This window comes from Chroicocephalus ridibundus, chromosome 4 (assembly GCF_963924245.1).
Source record: "Chroicocephalus ridibundus chromosome 4, bChrRid1.1, whole genome shotgun sequence".
In the NCBI taxonomy this organism is placed as follows: domain Eukaryota; kingdom Metazoa; phylum Chordata; class Aves; order Charadriiformes; family Laridae; genus Chroicocephalus; species Chroicocephalus ridibundus.
This window is the reverse complement of record NC_086287.1, coordinates 3,482,948-3,505,475: the sequence shown is the minus strand read 5'-3', so window position 1 is coordinate 3,505,475 and position 22,528 is coordinate 3,482,948. Positions and strand designations below refer to the sequence as shown.

Sequence of the window (22,528 nt, the reverse complement as noted above, 5' to 3'; positions counted from 1 at the left end):
ATCTGGAGACAGAAAGCAACAGGAAAGGGGGGAAGGAGAGTTTGTGAGGTCCCTGACAGGAAAACTTCTCTCTGCAGGCTCTGTGCCCCAGGACAAATCCAGGCTGGGTGGAGAATGGATTAAGAGCAGCCCTGAGGACAGGGGCTCAGGGGTGCTGGTTGAGAAGCTCAACGTGAGCCGGCGATGTGTGCTCCCAGCTCAGAAACCCCCTGCAGCCTGGGCTGCATCCCCAGCAGCGTGGGCAGGGGGGCGAGGGGGGGATTCTGCCCCTCTGCTCCGCTCTGGGAGACCCCCCTGCAGTGCTGCCTCCAGCGCTGGGGCACCAACAGCAGAAGGACACGGAGCTGTTGGAGGCCAGAGGAGGCCCCGGAGATGCTGGGAGGGCTGGAGCCCCTCTGCTGGGAGGACAGGCTGAGAGAGCTGGGGGGGTTCAGCCTGGAGAAGAGAAGGCTCCGGGGAGACCTTCCAGCCCCTTCCAGTCCCTCAAGGGGCTCCAGGAAAGCTGGGGAGGGACTCTGGATCAGGGAGGGGAGCCATGGGACAAGGGGTAACGATTTTAAACTGAAAAAGGGCAGATTTAGATTAGATATCAGGAAGAAATTCTTTGCTGTGAGGGTGGTGAGCCCCTGGCCCAGGCTGCCCAGAGAAGCTGTGGCTGCCCCATCCCTGGAGGGGTTCAAGGCCAGGTTGGACGGGGCTTGGAGCAACCTGGGCTGGTGGGAGGTGTCCCTGCCCAGGGCAGGGGGGGTTGGAACTAGATGATCTTTAAGGTCCCTTCCAACCTAAACCATCCCATGATTCTGTGATACTGAATGCCACCTGAGATACTGGTCAGGTTTGGGGCTTCCTACATCTGACTGAGGTGTAGGACTTCCTACATGAGACTGAACTGACTGGGCCTAAGATGACATGTCAGAGAGAAAATGATCTTCATTAAACACTTATCTCACTGGTCTGGGTTAACAGTTCACAAGGAAGGCGAGACCCTTTGATATCAATCTGATAATAGAATTAGCAGAGGTATCTAGCGAGGAGGTAATCCACTAACATGGTTCACACTGCAGAATAAAACCTGCAAGTGGCATGTAACGCACAATAACTGATCGGGTTTTCTAATGAATCAAAATAACACGCTTGTTTTCATGCTGCTTCTACTATGATCAGTTACTGTCATCAAGCAGCATATTATCAAGTCATTTTCTCCCCATCAGGCACTGGCGGATCTTTTAGCAAGCTGGAAAAAGCCCCTTTCCATTCTCTTTTGTTGCAGGCAGGTATGGAAGCAAAAAGCAGCGACATAATTTAAGAACAGAATATGGATTATCTAACAGCTGCTGCTATTTAGGTATCATTTTCCTGATCACCTCCAGCACCACCATTACTCTAAGTAGATGCTCTATCATCTTCCTTAAATTAATATGAATTTGATCTCAAATAAATGGGGAGTGTTTCAAAGAGTTTTCAGCCTCTGTTGTCAAGCCTTTTATCTGAACCATTAAAAATAAGAGGAGAAAAAACCCAAATGTGTCATTTAGTCCAGGAGAATACAGAAGAAAATGATGACTTCCCAACACGTTCAGAATATGCATGGATCTAAGGCTTGCCTTGCTTTATGTCAGCCATTTTAAGTAAATGGTTTTAAAAAGCGTTAGGTTATGCTAAATGAAACGAGTCAAATGAAATAGGGCACTTTATTTAATCCTGATGTATACCCAGGATGATTTTAACAGAAGTTGTATTCTGATATAAATAATATTTGCACAAGTGCATCAGAGAATCCTGATTAAACAGAATTTCAGAAAAAAAATGATGTAAAATAAAAATAAAAGCTAAAACCTATTGCTAGTATAATTTAAGATAAGACATTTACAGAAAGATCAAAGATAACTATATTTGATCATAGCATCGTAAGATATTAAGAAGTACCTCTAATCAAGAAAAAAAGGAACTATTAGTACAGGGAAGAGATGTCACTATCAAAATATATACTCTTTATGAAATTTGAAACGCTCCAAAATTCCAGAAGGTGAAAGCAAAGGATTTTGCCCACTAGCAATCAGTGAGATATGCCCAATTGGTTAAAACGCAAATAACTTGACCCCAGACTTTTATGGGTTGAAAAAAATACATGTGTAGTTTCCACAAGAACAAATAGGAATCAAAAAAATTAAGTATTATTTCTAGATTGTTAGCTCAAATTCTGCCACAGGCTGAAGTGTCCTGTCTTAAACCAATAATTGGGCTTAAACTCCTCAGAAGGCTGTATCACTTTATAAATCATTCACTTTATACCTTTATCTTTTTCCCACTTCTAAAGTAATTTGTAACATCAGACATTGCTGGTATCTATATGTGCTCTCAGGCTTCAAAAGTTGCTTCTTAACGTCAGATGGACTGTGATTTTGAACAGAAAATGTGAACGTATCACTGGAAGTAAAAGGAAGATGCTACAATGGTAACTCCATTCTTTTTGAGACACTCTTCAGAGTTTGCATTTTTTTTATCCTATACGGTTTGAGAGACATCTTTTTGAGGAAAAAAATGCAGAAAGAATTAGAGAATGAAAAAATCTACACTTGCACGTCCGATTTCACACACCAGCAATCCCAGATGCATTTGAAATGTTGAGTTTCCTAACATGTAAGTTTAATTCTATATTGCTGTGCAGTTTATTTTTAGTCTATTTCAATGCTTTAGAGAATTGTGTTGCTCCTTTTCATCTGATTAGAGTTATTCCTAAGTGGCTCTTAGCAAGCATGAAAATCAGAGTGAAAAGGATGAAGTGTATGTCAGCTGAAGAGTCCAGACAGTAAAATATTATGAATTAAAAATGAGTTATTCAGGGATAAAGATGCAGACAGGCTTACATCCTCTACAAGCTCTAGGCCTAGGCTTGTGTTTTATTTCTTTTGAATTATTTTTTCATGGTTTTGCTTTCTGCCGCTCTCAAAAACTGGATAAATTATGAAGTTACTATCATGGAATACTTTATTTTACTCTTTTTTGAAACCAAACTCATATCATTAGCAAAAGAAAACCACTGTAACTTGAGAGAGAGAAGCTGACCAGCAACATTAGCTGGCAGACTCAGTCTTCCAAAGCATTTCTTACAAATATTACTATTATAGTAAGAAACTTCTATTGCACCTTGGTCAGAAGACCAAGACCGAAAGAACGCAAGGTCTTCCAAGGCAGCCTTGCTCAGAGAGAACACGCGTTAGCAGGTTGTGTGGGAAGCGTATGACTCCATCCCATAGCCAGCTTCCAGACAAAAGCATCTCTCAAGTTACCTCTGCTTCCAAATTAGTGTTATTATTGAGCGATGATTCATTGACAAGTCTTTTCCCAAACTGCTGTTTACCATTGCTGAGAACACAAACGCTTTGCTCAGCAAAGCTAAAGCGCAGAAATTTGCTGAGGCTCATTCTTTAAATTTCCATGAGTTGAGACGAAGAGAGGAGTTGATTTACATCCTCAGCTACAGAGAGTTCTCAGAATTAGTTGACTATTACTGCACCGAGCTCCTGTGTCAGCTGGGTTTTGGGGACTGGCTTGCCAGCACCTCAGATCTCATTCTTTGCATTGACTTCTTTGTTCCAGTATAAAGTATTTTTCCCACTGTTGGATAGAAGGGAATGCAGTTTATGCAAATATATGGTATGTAGCACATTCCTGATCTTTCTAAGGCATGAACCAGAATACAGTGTCTTTGCAGATGATCACTGTGCTGAGTTTTGTCATCTATTCACTTTTTTTTTAAATTACAAATTTGTACATGGGAAACATATTTTGTGGCAGAAAATTACTTATCAAAAGATGAAACTTTTCAGAACCATGTGAGCCGTGTTGTTTGCTGTGCAAAACATAGAAGCAAGGCAGAAAAAAAAAGAGTATTTCAGAGGTCAGCGCTTCGGACAATATCCTTCAAGGCAGGGGGACTTACTGAACAGTGTTTGACCTGTCAGTTCGAGCTCTGGGTACCAGTGTTTGAGCACTGGACAATGTTCATCGAACAGCCACGGGTAAACTTCAACAAATACATCTTTTGGGCTGCACGTCCCACATTTAGGACCCTGTTTGGGATTACAAACATACAATATTAATCTCTCGAGCTTTCTATCCGTTTTCAATGGCTGAATTTGTACCCGCATCACATTTTACAATGAGAAGCCTCACTTACACGTGAGGAAATCCTGCACTTTCAATTTTTTTTTTTTAATTTGGTTTATATTCTGCCATATTAAGCCCAGCCATTGCCTGCACTGTTGAGCCAGAACACGTTTCCAAGCTATCGGACTTCTTAGCTCTCTACACAACTGACACAAGAATGCTTATGATTAACTTTCCTAACAAAAATGTCTTTCCCTTCTTAGATATATGAATTATTTCTATACTGCATCCATTTAGCGCCTCCGGCTACGGTAATGTTTTGTCCTTAACTGCTCCTGTTCATGCCAGTTTGTCACAGATACACAGGTACCTTCTATTCAAGGTGAAATCATGTGGAAGGAGCATTTATCGAAACTTATCAAAAACCTCGGGGTGCTCATATGGTCAGATAGCATCTCTTATTTGCAGGCCCTTCTGTCTCATTGAAACGCTCTTCCTTCCACTGCTTTTCAAAGTTATTTAGTTTACAGACTTTTTCAGAGTTCTAATAATCTCTAAAATGTTTCCATCTAGTCTTACAGTTCTCTTTCCAGCTAAATAACTACCAAGAACTGATCGTAACAAAACAGGATAAAAGTTGTTTAAAACCGATTTTGTTAACTTGGATCATTTATAAAAGGTGGGTAATTAAGGGAAGAGGTGGGATGAAAAGATTTTTTTTGTTTTCTGTTTTTATTTCTTCCAGTGCTGACCTTTAAATGCATAATTATATGTGATTAGGGAGCGCTTTTACAGCTGATTGTGTTCTGTCTATCTATTATGTCCAAACAGCAAATTTGGTAAACCAAAACTCCTGTCCTTCTTCTAGAAGGACCAGAGCTACAACTCACAAATTCCAGTTTTACATGAGCTCAGGAACTAACACCTGGATGGAAACTGAGCAAAGCCTCATCAGAGACTTCAAAGACATCTTAAACTGTCCATCTATGTAAATTTTTTCCTTTTCTATTCAGGAAAGAAATCCATATATGTGAACATGTGCTCCATCACGTCCTCTGGGCTTGATGATCTGGGGGCTTCCAGGCCCAGCACATGACAGTTCTGTTCCACACTGGGACGCAATGGGGTGCACACAGACACAGACCAAATTTCTGGGGTGTGCTTCAGTGTTCACCTGCCTCCTGGAATACACCCAGTAATGACACTGCTTTGTAATACACCTACCACACCACCCACCACCCTGAGATACTTAAAGCAATAAAAAAAAGAATGCCAAAATTTAATTTTCCAGCAGCCATCTTTCTCAGGAAAGGTTAAACAGAACATGTTTGAAATTATCTGCAAGGTACGTAAGAGCATAAGCTGGGGAAATACAGTTTCTTGAACTTCAGGCAGCCTGCGTATGTCCACGCAGGACACAGTCAAGGCTGCAACTTGTGCTCTGGCGTGTAACCATCCATCCCTGCTCCATTGTTGGTGCGTCCCTGGCACAACTTCCCCTTATGCCAACTATTATTCTTCCAAACAGTACCCAGATACATTTCAGTGGACAAAAACTGGTGGTGACAGTTCTGAAAGGCAGCACGGAGAAAGCAACCTTGATGTGGCAGGCAAAGGGAAGAAAACTTTCAGGTACAGTATGTGCCAAGCCACTTGTAGATGTAGATACAGTATGTGCCAAGCCACCTACCCGCGCAGACGACAGAGCATCTACAAACTACTCGTGCAGATGTAGCTCCTCCGTTCACAGTAAGGCAAACTTTCTTTTTTGCAAGAAGGCAAATCCACTTTCTAGCAGCCTGGCTGACTAGATTGTCTGGGAAGGCGATGTGCTAATTATAAAAAGGGATGTTGGAAATGAGAAACCAAGCTGGTTTTCCTGAACGCACAAGGTGTTAAAAACTAAGAATGTGGAATAAAGAAGATTCTCTACTTCTGAAAGAGCAGCGTGTGTAGCAAAGCATTCATTTTATTAACGCAACTTTGACTTGTTTGGTAACTTCTGAAATTCAGAGGGACTGTTGGATAAGGAATGCTGCAATTTCTGCTCATAACATCTGTGTATGATTACACAGGTAAAAAGAAAGGGGCAAGGGACTATACTGTACTGGATAATCTGTCATTGCATTTTCAAATCCCCGGAAACTCAGGAATAAGCTATACCGAATGTTTAATTGCAGACATCCTGAAAGCGAAATCCTGGTTTAGATGCTAGGTAGCGTCTGCTCAGAGCACCAGTGACACTAGAGGTCAGCATGGGCGCATCTACATTAGCATTTTATTCCGGGCCAGGAATGTGCTTTGCAAGTGCTGCCTCCTCTGCTGCAGCCCACAGGACTGAGCAGACCTCAAACTGGATTCTTTCGTGGAAAAATGAGCTCTTGAACAAATGCTAATGGTCGTTCAAGCCACATGTCCGGATTAGATCTAGTCTGAAATAAACTCTCAGGGCTTGTATGGCAACTGCAGCTACTAATAAGGTGTACCCCAAGGCCACAGGATAGAAAAATGCATGGAGGATGCTACTGAATTAAAATTCACCCCAAAGATGATATTAAAGATGAGCACGGAATGCAAGGAAAGCCACACTGAAGAGGCCAAGAGTTAAAAGACACCAAAAGACATGCTGAGTCTGCCTTCATTTCAGCATCATTTATAAAATCTAAGAGTTCTTCAGGCATATTAGGGAGGAAGGAATAATAAACAATAAAGACAGAATATAGTTAAGGATAATTTCTAGCTCGAAAATTAAATGAACACTTCACCTCAGTTATGAGCAATCAGAAAATCTATATATCTGAATTCTGAAGGACATGGAGTATAAAATCACAAGTCTAATAGAAAGCATTTTTGTAGCAAATCATAGATCTCTCAAGTTGCAGTAATACCCTGTGATGGAGGAAAAGCAAAAGGAAATATCTAAACTTAATTTAGAGAGAAAGAAAACTGTATCTTTCATTGGTGGGCCAGCTGAAAGGAGGTTGGAGAGAGGTGGGTGTTGGCCTCTTCTCCCAGGTGAGTAATGACAGGACCAGAGGAAATGGTCTGAAGTTGCGGCAGGGGAGGTTTAGGTTAGATATTAGGAAGAATTACTTTACTGAAAGAGTGGTCAGGCGCTGGGACAGCCCGCCCAGGGAGGGGGTTGAGTCACCATCCCTAGAGGTGTTTAAGGAACGTCCAGATGTGGCACTTCAGGGCATGCTCTAGTGGCAGAGATCGTAGGTTGTTTGGTTAGACTCGATGATCTCAAAGGTCGCTTCTAACCATGAAGATTCTATGATTTTATGGGTGAGATTCTTCCCATTTTCCATTGGAAGGTACTAGGTAGGAATTCTTACTATTTTAAGAAGGATAATGAATTCTAAGGGGAGAACAAACTGGTAAAATGAAAAGTCTTGCCCTTTTATTTTTTTACAGGTAGAAAAATTAGACAAAGCTTTGTCACACAGTGTGTTCTCAGTGGATGGAAACTGCTGCTGCCAGAGATCCAAGATGACCTGTGATCCTCTGCAGCACCAACGGCACGTAGCTAATAAATCCTGTTAAGATGCCTGTTAACCCCAGGTAGGGCCTCACATTTGCATAGATTTCAGTGAACTTGGATCTTACACGAATCAAGCTTCTCCCGCACAGAACTTTCTTCCATTCACCCAGAACACGTTAGCAAAAAAGCAGTGTATTTTCACATATTTAGGAATACAAAGACATTTAAGGTTCATTACTGAATAACAGAGGAAAACTGTCAATGCAGAAAGAAGAAATATGTAACATTTGTGTTCTGTGTTTGTACAGGGAAAAACCAAGGGGTTGTATCAATCTCACCTGAAGGAATACTTTCATTCTAAGAATAATTCTGGAGAATGTTAAAAACTGGCTACTAAAGGTGACACTTTTTAAAATGAGATGGTACGATGGTTTTGTGTCCAAGAATTTTTTAAAAGCAGGCAAAAGACCTTAGCAGACCTCTGATAATGATTTCCTTTGTCGTTGTTCTTTTTTCATTAGATCTCAAAATGCCAAGGAAACTTCTTAAGAGTGAAAGGCAGCGGGTCCTGTGCCAGTGCTGTTAAAGGGCAAATGAGACAACCTGGATAATTAAAAGCCTGTAAGCCTGGCATCAATCCTAGCAAAATAATGGAATAATTCCTACAAGTCTCAATTAATGAAGGATTAAAGAAGGGATATAGAATTAATGCCAGTTAACATGATTTTTTTTTGGAAAACAAAAGTTGCCAAGCTAGCATGGTATCTTTGAAGAGACCACGGGAACCAGGTGCTGTTCTGAACTGCCTATTCCAGAGAACAGTCGGGATGGCAATGAAGTTCCCAGAAAATGGATCTTGTCTTAGAAGTGAGATTATACATCAGCGTGACACGAAACACCTGCCCGCCAGATTTACTGGGCACGTAGTGTTTAATTGTGGTTTGTTTTTTCCAAGAACTATTCCTCTTTCTTTCATTCATGGCACGCAAATGACAAGCTACTATTAAACACAATTATTCAAACTTAATAGCAAAGGGAAGCTGTTTGAAGAAATGTTCCTAAATCTCATTTATAGGAAAGAACCGTTACTGTGGTGCTGGTGTGGAAAAGGCTGAGTTTGAGATTCATTTCCTACACGTTAAGATGATCTACTTTCCAAATCATTATCATAAGAAGTTCTTTGCTTTGCAAAGTCCGCGATGCAAATTCTTGCAACTCGCACAAGTTTGTGATGTTTCTCAGCTGATGTTCCTTCAGCGATCCCAGCAGACCTAATTTAATTTCTAATCATTTCACCACGCTTAATGCATTTTTCTAAATTACTTTTGCATTCATACTCAGAGGGAGCACTGGCTGTTTTTTTTGCTTATAAAGCTCTCCTCTCTCATTTCCATTGTTTCCTCTGCAAAGGGAGGGAAGTTAACTGCAAAGGGCAATTCAGTGATCGGCTGCTTTCAGTCCATACCGTATTTCTATAATAATACGGCACATACTGTGGATTTCATGTATTTCGTACTCACAGCTCCATCGCATTCCACAGAGAAGCACCGTACCTCCTTTGTGCCTTCTGGCACAGCACATTTTTCAAGACAGCCCAGCAAAATATGTGAGCGCACAAGTCCAAAGGTATAGAAAATGTGCCCATTTTGTCCTTATTTAATTATATCTTCATCTTTTTTAGAGTAGAAGAATGGTACATTCAAAGTCTTTAGCTATGTTAACATTGTTATTCGCACTACTCTATAAACAAATAGGAAAACAATCGGAAAGACAATAGTATGTAATAGGTGAAATTACAGTAAATGCTCTGGTGTTTTGCCAGACACATAACAAAAGTGTTCATAATTTCATGTCAGACAAATTGTAAGATGTTTCTGTTTATATTCTTTTAACATTTCCAGCTTTGGTAATCCTTTTGCTGTTCTTGTAACAATTTTTTTTTTCCTTAATTTTCATTTTCCTTTGAATGATCAAAGAAATTTTTGCTCGAAAACAATCTTGTCATATATTAAAGCAATCGTGTCATATACTGAATTTACCTCCTACGGTATTTCTCGATAAGATCTCTAAGGATCTGCGACAAACTGGTTTGGTTACTTTCTCTTCAAAACCCCTAAAGGAGATGCAAAACTCCCTTCGTTATTTTAGAACTTCACTTAATGCCCCCCCAAGAATTTTCTTCAGATTTGGTGATAAATGCACGATTCACATTTAATGCAGAGCTGCCATGACAGACTCAAGAAAGGTGTTTGTGATGACTTATAAAGCCTCCATCTTTCTGAAGTCTTTCCATCGAGTGCTCACAAGGTTTTATTGAAGGATCTTCAGAACAGCTGACAGGCGGCTCTTCACCAGCTCATGCTGCACACTGACTGCATTCATTTGTCTTCCACAATGTTTCCCAACAAATGAAATTCCACTAGAATTGCAACTTGTTATCCACTCTGTACATCTAGTATTTGAGAACTGCACGGCTTCTGGATTTGCCAAATCCAACCTTCCTCTGGTTCAATACTCCTCCTCCTTTAAATTCTGATTCGCTCTTAAGCCCTTTGAAGAGCTACCCAACCATCCTCTCTCTGTTCTCGGAACCTAAATCCATTCTCTCCAAATATTAGATCTGGTTTTGCCTCCTTCTCTTTTTCTCTCTCAAAAGGGAAATAGAAAAGGAAGCGTAACCTGTTCACACAGTGTTTAGTTGTCTAGAGCAGTGTCCCTGATGCCTCACTCCCTTATTCTTTTGAAGTTTTCATATTACAAAAGCTAACCTTTCGCCTCCTCTTCGGCTCATCCCCTGAACTCTATTTCATCTTGCCACAGCTCCCATTATAATGGATGAAATTAAAATACTTATCAAATATTATAATTTTTTCCAAATCCTTACTACTCTGGCACTATTATCTTGTCCAGTGCGTTCTATTCCGTTCTATCATATCCATACAGTAGGCATAAAGGAAAAAGCAAAGTATACCTGCGCAATTTATAGTGACATACATAAAAGAATAATGTTTTTTGAATGAATGATCCGATGCATAAATTTTAGCATATTGTCTGTGCAATGCCAAAAGTTCTTAATCAATACATCACAGATCCAAACCACATCAATAGTTAATTTAAAACAGCATAAACTCCTGGAGAACATTAATTATATTCTCGGAGCTCATTTATAATGAGCTTTTAATTAGAGAGGATGTCCTCCTATCTTAATTGGTAAAAGCAGAGAAATTATGAGATGGTAAGTAATTCTTAAAATAACATGCTTCAATGTACGTTTCTTTTTCTTTTATTATACCAGGACTGTAAAGGCTCCTTGCCTAAAGTCACTTGTGTTTCGCTTACTTACAAGTGTGTGATAAAGGCGGATTCTATTTCCTTTGTCACCAGTAAGGACGTATAGGGGACATCCCACTAATGGACACCGCCTCTAAAATTTAGTACAAGGTCAACAGCGGGAACCCTATTGCTATGAACAAGATCTAAATACATTGTCTGACTACCTCAGATTGGGAGATGACTGATCAGTTTTTCTTCCATTATTTAATTGTCTCATTAGCCGTTTTCCCATACTATAAGAAAATAAAACAAAATGTCTGCGTACAGTTCTGTGTAAAAGCTTTCACAGCACTTCACAGCACAGTCCCTCATGAGAAAGGCCGTTTGCTTGGACAGCATCCAGTAAAATCCCATCAATAAACCCATCTTTATTTTTTAATTCCGCAGCTCAGCATTATTTAATTCTCCAGTTTATAGCGTGGCACAAATGCCCTGCTGTATAACGCGTTACCGTTTGGGCTGCCTCTCTGCTCGGACAGCCACACGGCATTTGTCATCGTTAGGAGTCAACAGGAACTTGATGTGATTACCTGGTTTGCTTTCATTGGGTTTACACTGAACTTCTTCAACGCACTCTGCTGGAAACCATCCGATATGTCCCCGGGTGCTGCCTTCCCAGAATCCACCTTCGCCGATGCTTAAAACTAAATAGAGAGAGACAGAGGAAGCGTTAGAGTTTTTTCTCTTCTCCTGGAAACCCCAAGATTAGTTACATAATACGTTCAGTAATAATTTAATACCATGTTGGTAAAAGCAAACATTGTACAAGAACTCAAATGCTGGTACCCAAAACGTGGGCACAGAGTAACCTTTACATGCGACCCTCCCCGATCAGCCTTTGGAACCTCTTCCCAAATTTATTTGTGTCACAAGTTTCCTTGGCCCTCACATAATTCTTTCCATTTTCCGTTTTCTCATCACTGCTTTTATCAGACACAAATGCATTGTCATTCTCAGACCAAAAAAATTTCTCTTGTCTGTTCAAATTAAGCTGACGTGCTCAACCCATTGTCAAACTGAACCCACAACGAAATCGCATTTTAATAATACATATTTTGATATCTCATATATTTTCTACTTCCCAAGGAAACGTGCTATTTTATTTAGTGGGTAGCTCCAGAGATTTGTAATGTAGGTCGAGTAATAAGATTTAATGGTTTGAGTACCCAGCAAACACTTGAATATCCCATAGGTGCGATGCACAATGTAGATGCTTCTGAAACATTTCAGTGATTTTTCTCGGTAGAAGACAACAACAACAGGGAGAAGAATGATTTACCAATAGGAGAAAAATCTTCTTCCTGTTGTTCTAATTATCTTGATATTAATCTTAGGACTCAACAAGGACTGTGAGAAAAGACTGTAGAACAACAATGTTATGTTTTTACCAGTAAAGAAGTGGAGTTGAATTACAGCAATGAAAGGATCCTAAATACTTGCGAAGTATTATGTTTAAATTAACTTTATAGAAGTTCCTACAAATCACTGTATGTTTAATGTATATTAAAAGAACAGGAATGTACTATTAAAAACATACATTAATATTGGAGCAAAGGTGATATTATAGATTAACAAACACACGGTTAGCTCTTCTAAATAGGTTGATTGGGAAGGTAGCCCAGTCGTACCACACAGGTCCTCAGAGGACGTCTGTACAAAACACGGTGTTGGGTGGAGAGGTCCCTGAGCCACCAAAAACCAGCCCGCGGAAGTCGAAGCAGCAGAGCTCCTTAGCGGAGCGCTAGCTGGACCGGCCGAGCTAACTGGCCCTGCTGAAAATCAAGGCTAATTAGCCCAAAGCACATCTCCTTGCTAACATACGCATATGGTTTTCAAGACCTAGGATAATCTCTCTGCAGGGTATTTCAGTATGGCAGGGATATTAACTTGCTCAGAGCTCCTTTGATGATTTCCAACACAAGCGCTCTTTGCGCTGTTAAAACATCCCTTATCAGGCTTTAAAATCATAGTCCCTGAGCCTGACTCCAATTGAATTCTGTATCAGTCAAACTGCTGAGACTCAATGCATTGAATTTGAACTTGATTTGCTCGTCTATAGAGTGAGATGAAAATCAAATCAATGATAGGCTAAAAAAAAAAATAAATCTTGTTAATTCTAAGGAGGTGGTAAGGAGTCTGGTTTGACACACCGAGATCTGTGAAACTGCATTTGAAATTAAATGTTTACCTAGTTTTTCATTAACGCAACCCTAAGCTATTTGTGGCATTACTTATGGAGCATGGATATCTATTAACATATCTATATATGCCTAATATCTATTTGACAGAAAAACGCTTTTAAATGTGTCAGTTTTAACTCTTTTAATGTAGTAAATTCAGAGACAGATTTCATGAACTGCATATTTACACACCACTGTCAATAAGAAATACATATTAAGCCCCAGGAAATAGATCCATTAAGGCAAAATCCTCCACCTGGATGGGTCCCAAATGCCCAATTTAGCAAGCACCTTTCTGGCATATATAGGGAAACCTATACCTACCTACCCACGTAGTTATGGGATAACGGGGGAGGACACTGACCTTGGAAGACACCAACAACTCTACGGTGAGGCTTAAGTTGAATAAAAAAATTTTAGCGTGCCTTTTCTTTTAGTTACCTAACACCTGTTAATATAACATAAGCAGAAAATATTTCATGTCTACATTTAAATGCAAGCAAAAATGAAAAAGGCAGATCTGCGCTTTAATTGTATTAATAAGATAAATATTACATAAACAAAAATAGTAATAAACATACATTTGGGGCATAATTAATGAAAAATATGTTGATAAATTCCAGTTGATCCTGAAAATGTTTAAAACCTGTGCACATTCACACACAGTGTCAATGCGATAATTCAATGTTACATAAAATAGAAGCCTATTCACTCATCCAATAGATATTGGGTATTCGTCAGCTTCCACTATATTTTTAACAACGCAACCTGTGTTCACGTAAGAGTAGAGTGCATTTCTTATATATGAGATAAGGAAGTAGGAAAAATTAATTAATAACATATCTAGATATTATAATTATTGTAGGATCCTATTGTACATTGATTTAACTTCAAATCGTAAAAGTGAGCATAGGACTCCAGCCAAAAGGAATGTCAAAATGTGAGGCAGTGAAAAACTCCTATTTCAAGTAATTTGCTTTTTCTGAGGAGAGTTTTCAGCACTGAATCTCAGTCCTGATTTCACTCCACAAACTGGCAAGACGGGGAGAACAAAAACTACTTAGAGATTGAGAAAGACTTCCCTACTTCGCTATTCTATTAATCTGTCACATCTGCTATTTTGACGCTCCAAATTACATGGATATTTCCATCTCCAAAAAGCATTTGCAGTGTAAGAAGGAAGTTGGGTATTTCACACCCTTAGAGTAATTTCATGTGTTTATGGTAGGAGCAGCTGATAAGTCATCCAAATCAAGATGGGAAAAGAGATTTGCTTTCTAAGTCTATCTGTGCGTGCACGTAAAAAGCGATTACTACAGAGCAAAGCCAGTCCCGCTTCAGATCATTAGTACAGGAATTATTAAATATTAGAAATTACTAATAGCAAGAGTAAAGCAAAAATACACATAGACCTGCCTGAAGACACAACGTCTATGGAAAGGAGAATGCAGCCAGCCTTCACAATTCTGGTTCAAGCCTGCCTAGAGATTACACCTACAACGAAATCGACGGTACCTTCGGGCTTACAATTAAAGAAAAACATCATTATGGGTGCCAAGAAAGGCAGGGAAAGACGGATGGGACTGCAAGAGGCACGAAGATGACCCAAGAGGCAAAGGTGGGGTAGCCAGGGGTAGAGCTGACGTGCAGAGACAGAGACAAATACTTGGCGAGATGGAGGATAAGCACACGTGGCCTCATACTCAAAATGTACAAGCTGAGATCTAGATGGTTCTGCACCACCAAAACACCTGAAATAATCTTTCTAACATATCTCAGGTGGCGCCATTAATAAGAAATTCTGCAGCAGGAGCCAAAGCCATAATAATCTACATATCCATAAAAACTGGCAACACTTCACCTATTCCAACGTGGGTAACTGGGAACTTAGAGGATAAATCAAAAAATACAATTGATCTTTTGTACCCATGAATGTTTTTTTAGAATAAGGCCTTAATTTCTGTCTTTTCCCTCTCACAATAGTGCTTAAGAGACACACCGTAATAGATAATTTGGTACCAGCAAGAGATTTTCCAATCAAAGTTTTCCCTTCTGAAGGACATAACAATGGTAAATCAAAGGATAACTTTCCCAAAATTAATAATTAAGCTTTATCATTTTGAGGTTTTTTTTTTTTTGCTTTTGCTTTTAGTAAAAACAAAAGATGTGGTTGCTATGGCAAGAGCAGGCCAGAGTCTCTTTACGCACAACAGGAATTACAAAAAGAATCTGCTGTTATAAGAGCAAAATTAAGGTTCTAGTAACATCGTGAATCCTGGTAAGTCTCTTTCACAGCAGAAGTAGAGTTTAAAACAAGAATTATGTTCAATTATATGAACAAAACTGCAAATCAAAATTGGACAAATACCAAACAACTGAGTACCAGCAAAACATATATTGACAGGTGCCAACCTAGATCTTGTATTTTAATGTCTTTAAAGTATTATACTTGATATTAGGCAGCGTCTGCTTTGCCAAAATCCCGAGAAAAACACAAGAAAATTACATACAGTGCCAATCGAGCACAGGATGTTTTGCCTCATGCAACTTCTCTAAGTTTATTGAAAATGTACATATTTTAACTAATACTAATGTAAGATACTCATCTCAAACAGCTCAATTACTCAATACGCTATCAAAAAATCACTTTAATCTAAGCAACAAAGAAGTTTTATTCTTCCACATTACAGCCCCCCTCATTATACCACAATCAAGAAATATACTCTGTTTTTCCATCAAATGATGGTGCGTACTATTTCTAAATTCCTTGCGATGTTGACGTTTCAATGAGTGAATTATTCTAGGTATCCTTATTTCCAAAAACGTCAATGCAATTTACAGACAAATTCAGGCCATCGTCTTTACAGCTGCTACAGGATACATCTGAAATGTCTTTGTAATATCTAGAATCACTTTTTGGTCCTTGTATAAACTGCATTCTTCTTTCCTGGGAAAAGAAGTAATTATACGGATTGGGAATGACACATCATCTTCTGGAAAGAGAAGAACATTTCTACAACCAGGAGAAAAAAAGAAAATTTAACAGAATGGCAAGAAAGTATAAAGTAAAGCTGAAAATCCATTGAAGAATCTCGCAGCTGAACTAGCCCATGCTGATACAAGAACTAAGAGAGCTAGAAGTAAAAGTTGTATCTGCTAATCAAGAGCAGCTGAAGATCTCAATAGTCTTAGTGAGATGTGGAATTATGTCACCTGAAAGCCCTCTAGACCACACAGTAGAAAGCAGAAAATTTCAGAATTTCATTCTTAACCTGAAAGGGATGGTGACAGTGTCCCTTCCGTTCAAACTGCAGCATGAATACCTTATTTACCTTGATTCCACTGTTCTGTTATTGATAACAAATGCCATTTACCTAACGGAATACAAAGGGTTTTCACTTGAATTTTACCTAAGAAAGGTTCAGCGCAAACCTGAACTCTGGGTTTGTGTCCTGATCATAGAATCATTCAGGTTGGAAAAGACCCTTGGGATCATCGAGTCCAACCATCAACCCCACTCTACAAAGTTCCCCCTTACACCATATCCCCCAACACCACATCTAAACGAGTCTTAAACACCTCCAGGGATGGTGACTCCACCACCTCCCTGGGCAGCCTATTCCAGTGTCTGACCACTCTTTCTGGGAAGAATTTTTTCCTAATGTATTTCCTAATGTAATGATGTAACAATCTTCTGGATTTGCTTTTTTAAAACAAAGTAGATTTTTGATTTCCAGTGAGTAGAGCCCTAACTTCTTTCTCTCAGAAACACTTAAGGTTATAACTTAGGCTTTTCTCCTGTAGAAATATCTGTTGCCTGATGTAAGTTTTCAGAATTATTTGCCTTTTGGAAGGAAAGCTTCCAAATGACAGATATTCTATGCAATGATAAAAACAATTTTGCTTAAAATGCCCCTAGAATGGTTACAACTTAAAAAAAAAGTATGTTCCTAACCTTCAGTTGTAATGGCAACTGATTTTCTAAGTATATGGATCATTGTAAAGAAAAAGTCAATGTTCGATCTATTTTTGCATGGAACCAGGAAAATCGAAAAGAACATGAAGAGACAAGTACTGTGCAGTGACCGTTCTCTGCATCTGAAGCGCAACTTGACTCAAACACACAACGCAAATGAAGGTCAGCACAAGTCACAACTTAATCTTGCTCTCCCTTACAGAGAGATATTTTTCTTAAAATCCGGTTTGAGTTTCAATTTTACTCTATTTCTTTATCTCTCCCTACTTGCTCCTCATAGATATCCCTCCTGTGATTAATGTGGTTAATGATGAACAGGATGTGTCTGTTCTGCCTTATGGGCAGAGCGTTTCTGGCTTTCAAATACTTAATCAAGAGAGACTGACATAACTCGAGATCAGCGCAACAGGACTGGAACGGAAGTCATTGTCTATCGCCCTGATGACAACCACATTAAGGCCTCCAGCATGCAAACAAGTGACTGCGCCCCAGCTGCCACGGAGAAAATGTTCTTGTGCAGGCCACGTACAATCTGGAAGGAAAGCCTTCTGTATCTGCAGTTAATGATTTTGTATAATTGACCCGAGCAGTCATATTCCGCTGCGGCTCCACAGACATTTCTTTTAGTGGAGAAGCAAATTTCAGCGGTTCTTTCCCACCTTGGACTGTGGGACCTCACGGAGAAACCAAAATAGGGAAATAACATGGACAGCAAATATTCCTCACTTCTTACACTTACATTGAACTTCCAGTTTTGCCTCCAAAATAAAAGTGTGATCCAACCGTGGCTTCAAGGAGTTGACCTTTCTGTAATGCAACTGACTGCTGGTTAACCTGGAAAGCTACCTTACCTGCCTGTAATTCAGTATTTAATCATCTTACTTCTCCTCAGAGTCTAACTGCCATACCCTTAGTGCACATCTCCTGGTTGCGTCCCATCACATCTGCAAGCAGATGGTAAGACTAAGGAGCCTTAGCTTCAGCTTTTGGGTGCATGTCACAGCACCCAAACCACCCAACCACCATGGCCCCAGTCAATGACAGGCTAGATCTTGGATAAAAAACAGCTTTTTATCTTTTATCACCTCTACTTTCTACAGTGCAAACAAGCAATGTTTAGGAAAGGACCTTGGGATGAGAAGATGATGGTGACTATTAACAGAGCAACTACTCACTACGTCAAAATGTACAAATACAATAATCTGCACATAATCCTCTAAATCTAAGGAAATAGGGCTCAATTGAAATAAAACTGAATGAGCTGCGCTGTTCAAGATTTGGCCCTGTATTTTTTTTCTTTTTCTTTTTTAACCTTTGCCAACAACTTTCTATGAAGATCATCTTTTTTATTTGGGTGTCTCTCAAATAGCTTGGGGAAGGTGGAGGAGAGAGAAAAACAGCATAAGAAACCAATGTTCTGTGCTGATCTGAAGTTTGGACAGAAATTCAAATCCAGCGTTGGAAAAATCCATCTGTTTGTAACACTGACCGCCATCCCTGTCGAGGAAGGTGTGGACAGAATCAAGTTTGCTCTTCTCCACGACGCTCAAGCCAGAGGTCAGGGGAATGCAGAGCAGAGAGCATTAATCTGAGAAGATGCCCCAAACCAGATCCGGAGCCTGCACTACTGTGTTGGATTACGCCGTTCGTAGCTCCTCTCAGGCTTCTGGTTCTCCCTGTCTCCTGAATATTTCAGGCCAGTTGCTGACTTCAGAAGGAAGGCTGGCTTTAAGTAATCCAGAGCTAAAATGACGGGTATCTGTGGACGGTCTTATTTCCTAATCACTTTCTTGCAGCCTTGACAGCGAAGCGAGCGGGAGCAAGGCCGTGTCTTTGTTACAACACTTCGATATATCAGTTTGAAGCACAACTCACTCCTGCTCTTCAGATGCGAGCAACTCGAAGAAATGAGTTAGGTTATTATCTGTGATGAGTCATAATTATTTATGTCAGGAATTTAAATCAAACCGATCGAGTCAGGAGACAGTAAGGAAGCAAAACAGACCAATGAATCTGAGCAAGATTAATATTCCATTTCACACTAATTTCATCCTTCACATAAAGGAGTAGCAAAACAATGCTCATGCAAACCTCTTAGGTTAAATTTTGCTGCCATACTTATTCACATAAGGTACAAGATGCTCTTGAAGAAACAAAACAGCGTTTCTGAGGCACTTTCCTTTCCAGTATTTTATTTACTAATCTAACAAGTACAAAAGCCCGGGAGAACAACTTTCCTTCTGCCCACAAGCACTGTCTGTTGGCAATATCTTCAAGCACAGCAGGGGTTTAATAATCTTTCTTTTTCAAAATGAGTTACAAGTAGATTTCACAAGAAATGAAAATGTTAGTGATATATTTGGATTGCCCTACTGGCTGAGAGCACACTGAAATGAAAGCCACGTTGCAAGGGTCAATATTTCTAATCCTGAGAGCTACCGACTTTCTGCCTAGAACAGATGCTTGAATCACTACGACTGAATTGCTACCACTTCTCTGACCCCGGAGAATGAGAACAGACCTCGGTGGCGGTAAACTCCTCTCAGATGTGCAGACCGTGCCTGCACAGGAGGCATCTCAGAAAGTTCATGAAGACGTCTGTTGGAGCATATCTGAGATACTGAAACAAATCCCCATTTTTCTAGATACTAGCAATTAGAAAATTTGTTTAATCACATTAAGAGCGCAATGTGCGCTCGCAGCGCAGGAAGCCCCCGCAGCCTGGGCTGCATCCCCAGCAGCGTGGGCAGGGGGGCGAGGGGGGGATTCTGCCCCTCTGCTCCGCTCTGGGAGACCCCCCCTGCAGCGCTGCCTCCAGCGCTGGGGCACCAACAGCAGAAGGACACGGAGCTGTTGGAGCGGGGCCAGAGGAGGCCCCGGAGATGCTGGGAGGGCTGGAGCCCCTCTGCTGGGAGGACAGGCTGAGAGAGCTGGGGGGGTTCAGCCTGGAGAAGAGAAGGCTCCGGGGAGACCTTCCAGCACCTTCCAGTCCCTCAAGGGGCTCCAGGAAAGCTGGGGAGGGACTCTGGATCAGGGAGGGGAGCCGTGGGACGAGGGGGAAGGGTTTTAAGCTGAAAGAGGGGAGATTTAGATGAGATCTGAGGAAGAATTCTTGACTTGGTGGTGAGCCCCTGGCCCAGGTTGCCCAGAGAAGCTGTGGCTGCCCCATCCCTGGAGGGGTTCAAGGCCAGGTTGGACGGGGCTTGGAGCAACCTGGGCTCGTGGGAGGTGTCCCTGCCCAGGGTGGCACTGGATGATCTTTAAGGTCCCTTCCAACTCTAACCATTCTATGATTCTACGAAACAGCATTTTCCAGAACTAGCCCTATGTTCTGTTGGTCTTCCAGGTGAAAGAGGGGAGACCGTAGACCGTAACATCAGGGCAGGCAACAAAAATAAGAGAGGAAAGTAAAAATTTACAGTTGGAAGCCACCTATGGACATGCGATACTGTGATCTGGGACCTAAAAACTGGAAGAAATAACTAGAAGTCACATGGTAAACGGAAATGCTGTAAGAAAAACACATAGAAAGACAAGAAAAACAAAACTGTGAGCAGGGTGAGTTTCAAAAGTTCTCTAGGTATTTGAATCAGGCAACCATGCGGGTTTCTTCTTTCTAGGTCAGTGAGGGGTAATTCATATGCATTTCAGGTATGTTTTAATGTTAACATAGATACTGAAAACAGTTTTGATTGTTTTGTTTCTAAGTGTCTGGAGATTGTCGGCCCCGTGTTGACCTGTTGCCTGTCCAGCACGGTGTGCTGGTGCAGACCTGAATCACAGGGAACCTCCTCGGGGATGCAGGGATACGTCTGTAGTCTTTAGCTTCGTGACACAGAAAACCGCTAATTCTTCGCTCACAAAGAACTTTGGAGCATCACATTCTCTTCACACACCCAAGTTTGGTTATAAAAGAGGCCATTCAATTTCCAGTTTAAGAATTAAATTTAGCAACACAAAAGCTGATTAAAATACATTTCACAGATACTTTACATTATATATGTGTGTGTGTGTTTGGATTGTGGCAGATTTACTGCTATGGACTTCTGGATATACAATGAAGAAAGAAACAAAATCTGTGAAAAATGTTTCAACGAGGAATGAAGCTAACTCTTTTTCATTTATGTTTTCAGGTTGTTCTTGTGCAAATAAAGATATCAGATTTATTTTTACAAGAGCCATGGCCCTTCTCTCATGAGTGGCAGACACACAAGTGATGTCAGTATGAATGACTAACAACTAAAAATAAGGCAGATATTTTTGTACAGGCTACGTAATATCCTATTAATGCAAGACCATTTTGTTTAGTTTACATTTTCTTTGGACCTTGCCCATTCACAGCTTTCTCTGAGCAGTTTCCCTGTATCAAATACTGTGAACTATTGTCACTCATGTACTTCTGGTGGGTTTAGGAAGAAAGAAAAAAACCCTGCCTTGTCTTCATCTGATGAAAGCACTTTTCATCAAGAATTTAGGAATCCACCCCTCTCCGTGACCCTTCTAATTCTACCACGTTAAAAAAGAAAATCCATAAAAACATTTCCCAACTAATCCCTTTCTCTAATATGCTGTTCTGGGTTTTTATCCCTGTAATAAATGCCTTGCTACATCTTCACTGTGATTAGTCTCATGGGATGTACATGTGATGAGCATCTCCCCAGGCTCCGACTGAACACGGCTCAGAATCCCACAGCAAATGCCGATACGCGTCTGGATCCCCCGAAAGAATCCAAGAAGCCAGTACGTCAGCATCCATGTTTTATACAGAACAATGCAGCTACCAAGCTGGCAGAGGAGAGGGGCTAAGGCAAAGCTGCTTTATTTTTTAAATGTGAGGCTAAGGTGTTTCCAAAGTGAGGACAAATGGAATTCCTTAGGGAATTAACGTTGTTTCATTTCCTCCAAGCACTGCACACAGTGAGTCACTAAGCCCCAAAAAGGCACGTGTACCCCCAGAAAATCAAAACCTCAGTGCTGACTGGGTCATGGTCTCGCTATGCAAGTCTCCAAGACAGAAAATATATCCAGTACCAAGTGGAATTTCTGCTCAGAAAGAGAAAAAACTCAGGACCTCCGTATAGCCAGTGGTTCTGGCACTCGCGCAACACGCAGGAAGTACCGAGGACTGGAAGAGCTCTGCTGCCTGTGCGCTGGGGCGATGGAGAGGGAGCCTATCAATCTTTCAAGTTGGAGTAATTTTTTTTATTCTCTATAAATAATTACATTTTGACCGGAACAGGGACTGGAATTTTGTCCATACGCTAAATTTGAATGGCTTCCTCAACACTGTTACGCAGCTGAGACCTTTCTAAAGCACTGCCGTCTTTTTACCTGGACTCTTCGTTCTCTACATGACCTTGGGTTGTTCATTCTGACATATTTTTTGTGACAAGTGAGGAACCATTGACATGGCAACATGAAATAGGACTTGATCTCATCCTGGAA

General features: G+C 40.6%; 1 protein-coding gene across 3 annotated transcripts in view; it reads right to left on the bottom strand.

The window, feature by feature from the left end:
• SHANK2 (SH3 and multiple ankyrin repeat domains 2) overlaps window positions 1–22,528 on the bottom strand; it is a 412,637-nt gene that overhangs the window by 199,894 nt on the left and 190,215 nt on the right. For all 3 annotated transcript variants that reach the window (XM_063333193.1, XM_063333194.1, XM_063333197.1), the window contains one exon: window positions 11,458–11,571. In XM_063333193.1, the coding sequence (XP_063189263.1) occupies window positions 11,458–11,571 (114 nt within the window). The remainder of the gene's footprint in view (window positions 1–11,457; window positions 11,572–22,528) is intronic.